General features: G+C 43.7%; 1 protein-coding gene across 1 annotated transcript in view; it reads right to left on the bottom strand.

Annotated features, from left to right (window-relative positions):
* Positions 1-1,077: 1,077 nt before the first annotated feature.
* LOC142572398 (putative chitinase 10) overlaps positions 1,078-6,000 on the bottom strand; it is a 64,167-nt gene continuing 59,244 nt past the window's right edge. Inside the window, exons 15-17 of the mRNA XM_075681486.1 lie at positions 4,363-4,485; positions 3,019-3,183; positions 1,078-1,225 (exon numbers count right to left, since the gene is read on the bottom strand). Coding sequence (XP_075537601.1) covers positions 1,220-1,225; positions 3,019-3,183; positions 4,363-4,485 — 294 coding nt within the window. The 3' untranslated portion in view covers positions 1,078-1,219. The remainder of the gene's footprint in view (positions 1,226-3,018; positions 3,184-4,362; positions 4,486-6,000) is intronic.

Raw genomic sequence — 6,000 nt, 5'->3', positions numbered from 1 at the left:
AAGCGTCGCTTTAATTATAGGAATTGTGTGCCTGGTGGCTTCTAGAATTGTTGGACTGAGGATATTTAAGTAATCTTTGTTGTTTCACTTACTAATATCATTGGTAAGAGAGCCAGCCTCTGACACATTGGTTTAAAGCACACCTCCGAGAGGAATAGAATTGCACGATCAAGCTTCATGTTAAAAATTATTAAAGACAATTTAAACAGTAAGAAAGCCTATGTTCTTTTTCTGGAGGGTGACATAGTACTTCATCAGTTCCCATTTGAGCCGATAAACCTAATGATAAATGTGTTTAGGCATGCTTTCTTTCTACATACGATAATGGAGAAAAACGTCTTAGATTCACACGTAGATGAAGCAGAAGACTAAAAAAGAATTCCAAAAACTGATTGCCAGCCGATAGGCCTTTTGTACGCTTCATCTTTAATTTATTTTGTTTTTATTTTGTTTATAACGGCTGCTCTCTGTTCAAGAGAATATTGTGTATATGTGTTCATCATTTGTTGCCAACTCTGCAACGACCCCTGGGGAGTCAGCAGCCTTGTCAAACAAGAATTTATTGAGGAAATGCAGAGAGGTTGACCTGAGGTAATATCCTCTAGTCTGCTACTCTGCTCGGAGGGAAGAGGAAGAGAAGAGGGTTATGGGGAGTGGTGATGAGGATAGATAAAAGGGTGCGGCAGGAGGAGGAGGAATAAACATTTTATTGATGAGGAAAAAAATGGTGGAAGAGTGGGTCCCTATTCCAAGACTCCAGTCGCCATCGCGAACCACCCAGCTTGATCCAGGAGGCCCATCTGGGCCTCGAGGTCAGCACGAGCGAGGATGGCCTCCCAGGGTGCGCAGTACAGAGGTGGCTATGCATAAGCCAATTCACTATGTGAATGCTGTCTCGCGTATGAGCCATTCGAGAAGACAGCAGCAGCAGCCATGGTCAGCAAAGTTCGGGAGGGCTTCCCTAGAAAGTTTCGCTTTCAAAGTCGTATTAAATTTATAATAGCTGCATGGGATTTGATCGTGACAAACACCTGAGTTATCGGCTACACTCGCACAAATGAGGCAATAATTGGGCTGGCGGAAAACGTTGCAGTTTATTCTTCGGGCAAATATTCAGTTGAGGAAGGCCTCCTATGGGTCGGAGTTTTCCGGCACAGCGCCTCCGTTCTTCGAAACTTGGACGGTGATTTCTTCTAACATCCTTGGCTCCATAGCGGCATCAACCCTAAAAGAAGATCACCATTTCTAGGTATCACAGTCTAATTAGATATGTTACCAACCTTCCTCTCGATTTATCACTCGGACGTCACACAGCAAAGCTTTCCATCTGGAAGGCCTTTACTCTGAAGCAAGATAGCATGCGAAACATTTTCTGAATTACGTATTTCTGGTCGGGACTTATGACCGGTGTGTAATTCAAAGCTGAAATGTTTATTATGCATTTTTCAATTAAGGTAAATTGCGCTTGCGCTGGCAATTGCAGCTGCAGTTCTGATCTGGCGCTGGCGATTGCGGTGCCTGCATTTGATGTTGTCGTTGAAGTTATGAGTATAGTCTTCGATTCGCACATGAGATGGAGTCAACACGTCTACTATCTAAAAAGGAGTTTATCTCGTCCGATTGGTTTCTTACCCAAATGCCAATTTGAATTCCCACCAGAATTAAAACCTACAGTTTGTCACACCATATTTCATACCTGCATTAACTATTTCCATCGTGTCTGGGGTACCACATGTAAGACTAACACCACACGTCTGTTAACACTGCAGAAAAAAGAGATAACAATTATTGCTGGCACTGCTTACACTGCAGAACAGAAAGTTTATTTAATCAACGCAATGTTGTACTCATAGATATCCTTTTCGAATAACGTCCACTTTAACGATTATCATTTTCTCTGCAATAGCTAGGTTTGTGAATTTATGATTACAATCGCTAGCAAAAACCGAAGGAGAAGCGTGTTGCAACATGAAGTACAGAGGGGTGGACAATACCCCGTACGAGGAGTAATCACGGGAAGCAAAGTTTACAGATTATTGACTGTAGCACATAAAATATACAAGAAAGCAATACTAACACTCTTCCACTGCCTCAAAAGCAACGTAAACTTCACTATCTCCAGGAGGTAGCAAACTGGTGGGGTGTAGTGCGACATTGTAGTACATCATTATTTCCTTAATACCATCAATATGATTTCGCAGAGTAGTTATTATTCTTGTAATAATTAACATTTAGTATCGATACACTTAAGTACCTATTTGCCTGTATAAACTTACTTCATATAGTTTGTGTTCTCTGTGTATAAGTTGTCAATCGTGACCTAATATATACGATGATAGAGTTTATTATTTTTTTAGAGTGCTGGTATACTCGTGCTCTGCTACCGTTTGCCTTGCCAGTTATTGGGCCTTGGAACCCATTGAAGCCACTTTCGTGGCTTTTAGTTCCTGTCCATTTCCGTGTTTTGTTGTGCGAATATAGTTATTGATTATTATCATTGCTTTTGATATATAGCTACTGTCGCGCGCGTAGGTATATCGTATATTTCGTGGAATTTGCACATTACTCGGTGCGTTCTTGCACCCATATTGTTATTCTTTTTAATTATTGAGGTCTGAGCGTATACACTGTATTGTGCTGGTACTGTTAGATTCTGCAGAGATATTGTATTCGGCACTTCCGCACGCGCAGTGCGCGTACGTGCGATGTCCCAGAGCGAGTTGTGCGCACTACGGCAAACATGTTTCCTTGCGCATCTCATCTGAAAGAGGTCTCAATAGCAGCTACCATATCCACCTCCCCCTATTGTCCTGCTGCTCCGATTCCGTAGGCGAAAATATGGAAGACCGAAAAGCAAGCATCCTGTCTCGAGACCACGTGCACAGTGTGGAGAAACACACACACACAGAAGCGCGAGGCAACTAACTGCACCTGCTCAAAGCCACTGTCTCGGAGGAAGTCAAAACAACACTCGCAGCGCGAGGATGCGAAACCAACAGAAAGGACACCACAGCGCACCTGTTCAGGGTGTCCACGCATATGCAGACGCTGATTCGTCTTTAGGACTTTCCACGCCGCTCTAACCATGGGGTAGATCTCTTGCACGCAATCTCCACCGTAGTCGTCCGCGTCCAAAGACCACACGAATATTCCACCCAGCCAGTGCTTCCAGAACCACTCGGCCTGCGGATAATCCGCCGTAGATTATGCAATAACGACAATGCGATCGCAGACCCTATCGTCGAAAGTATAACTTGTGCTTCAGCTCAACTAGACTTAAATGCGTGGATGACGGGAGCTTTTAAAGGAGCGAAAAGCTTCATTTTGGGTCTTTCAGAACCATTCGTTTCTTTACATCCGTCCCCAAACTTTGTTACTAAATGCATTGGTGAGCCACGCCATTTACTCCCGAGGTTCGTAAGGTAGCTTTCTCAAATATTAGTAATAGCAACGCCAGTACATTTTGTTTCAGGTTTGCGGACGGATATCTAGAAGCTGTTGCTGTTTTGATGATTCCGGATGTGTAGACATGCCTTCAACAGTCGAGACCAGTGTCCTAAAGTACTTCTTTGCGAAGTCATTAATTTATTCGAATTGAAGAGATAATTGTGCACAATTTTCTTGCGTCTCTGCAGTTGGATAATGTCCAAGTGCAGAGACGCAAGTGAGTGAGAGAGCTATATAGAGCACACAGAGAGAGAGCACACTATATGAATGAGAGAGCTAAAAAGAAGGCACGGGTGTTAACAAGCTATGAGCATGGTTGGCTACCCTGCGCTGGGAGAAGGGAAAATGGTAGTAAAAAGAAGCGAGAGAGAGAGAGGCAGAAAGGCAAAGAAATGAAGTGAAGGTGAACACGGGCATATACAGGCGCTACGCAGTCAAAGGCGCTCGCGCAAGCCAGTCGTTCTCAGAAAGCACGACAGTGCCTTCACTGCTTTCTGAGACGATGATCGGTGGGGAGGGCAACCACAATCCTACCAGACTGTTTTTTTGTTTAGAAATACTGGAAATTTTCGCCTTGAATGCCTCTGTACAAACAGATATGGAGGAAGAAATTATTAAGTGAAAAGGCCATGATGACACCTGTAAAATGTGTTCCATGAAAAAGAAAGGAGTAGGGGGGAGGATGGGGCTCTGTCGATATCGTCAGGTGCGGTTAACAAGAATGGCTGTGAAAAAATTGCGCCCATAACAAGTCAGCATAAACATTCCCAGATAGCAGATAGCAACTTCCTATTTCGAAGTACATAAACAGGCACGCATCTACAATTCAGCTAATTAATGTTCCTCTTACAAGTACTGAAAAAGGTAAAACTCTCTTAACAGCGAAATTTTGAAGCGCACGCGTGCAGGTTCTACCTTCACTTTGACGCTGTCCTTGTCGTCGTAGCTGACCCACTGGTTCTCGTAGTGGATGTATGGCGTCGCCGCATACTTCATCCAGTATCGTTTCCAATGAAAGTAGTTCACCCGTCGACACGTCTAAAAATGTGAACAACAAAGGCAATCGCAAATCACTGGTTTTAATAATGAACATAGCTGAGAGCTTCACGAAGGCACCTTGTAAGGCACGTGCGAGTGTAATTCCGGAACCAGAAATTTGTGTGCCTGTTTGCTTCGCTCTTTAAATGTTCCTGTCACCTAACTTTCATTCTCATTTATCTCTGAAGTATGAAAACAAAAGCACTATTAAAGAGCCACAAACGCTAGTGATACGGTGACAGCTAAAACAGAATAAGCATTGGTTAAATGTTGTCTTCAGCTTTCTTTCTGTCAGTTTTTTTTTAACTAGCGCTTAACTAGCTATTTTTCTCTCTTTGTTTCATCTTCTTCTGTAGGGGCCTCCTTGTGCATGTCTAAAACAAAAGTAAACTTCTAACCGCAGTAATGCTGACACTGGAGCCTGCAACGCACTTGTGCACATGCGTGACTTTCTCGGCTCGTGCATTGTGCAATTAAAAAAAGAAACATTCAATAGGAAGCCATTCTTGTTTTTTTTTTCAATAGAGTGGAACTAACGAGAAAATTATACAGATCCAACGGACATGTTGGATTCAGAAACGATGTTTTCGTGAAGCAGTTAAATGAATGTCACGCAATTGATTATATTCTGCACAACGTAGCTTGCACCACAGCGACTGCGTGCCTGCCAGTGAAGACAGCAAGACACGGAGACCCCCACCACGTGATCCATGCGACCACGCGTCATACTATCTCCGGAATCGGCCCCCTTTGCTGTGCCATTCTATCGAGGCTAGACGCGTCGACTAGAGAGGGCCGAGTCTTGATATAGTTCAACGGTAAACTGCCCTTTACTCGGCTAAAGACGGACAAATCAGATGGTCAAACCCGAAATCCTAAGAAAGCAGGTAAATATAGGTTTGCTTTTATGAAAAGAATTGTGCTCTGGATGACATACATTTGTTGCAATGAGGACAGTTAGGTATCATTCGTTCTATCACTGAGTAATTTTGTCAACAACAAGGTCAGCAGCCGGGACATCATATAGGGTAGTAAATACGCTCATGATCCTCTGCGTATTGCCTATTGCGCAAGACTGCAGCAACCCAGCCACGGTCAAAAAAGTCCGGGTGTGTTCGCAGAGGCAACTTTGATTGAAAGGGAGAACCGAGATCAGCAGGGCTAAGAAGCTTAAAAGACGGAACCTACTTGACTACACGTCACAAGCGTTACCGACGCACGGATAGACGGTATAAGGAAAGATGGAGTGGCACAATGTATGTGAAGTTGCGCGCAATACAGTCATAACCTGTGAGACGGCATTTCTACTTTACTTTATTAGTGCAGAAGCGCTCCTTAAGGTTCAATAAAGGCACATTTTTAATTGATGCCGAATTGCGTTTCTGAAGCACGCAATGACAACATTGCGCCCCTTACCCCGAGCGAGTGTTCGGAGAGCCAGAAAAGACGTAAAAATTAAGGATGTGCGGTGACCCTCTAGTGAGGATCCCACAGCTGCTCGGTTCTGTAGGTAAT

This window comes from Dermacentor variabilis, chromosome 2 (genome assembly GCF_050947875.1).
Source record: "Dermacentor variabilis isolate Ectoservices chromosome 2, ASM5094787v1, whole genome shotgun sequence".
Lineage (NCBI taxonomy): Eukaryota > Metazoa > Arthropoda > Arachnida > Ixodida > Ixodidae > Dermacentor > Dermacentor variabilis.
This window is presented reverse-complemented; position numbering and strand designations above follow the sequence as displayed.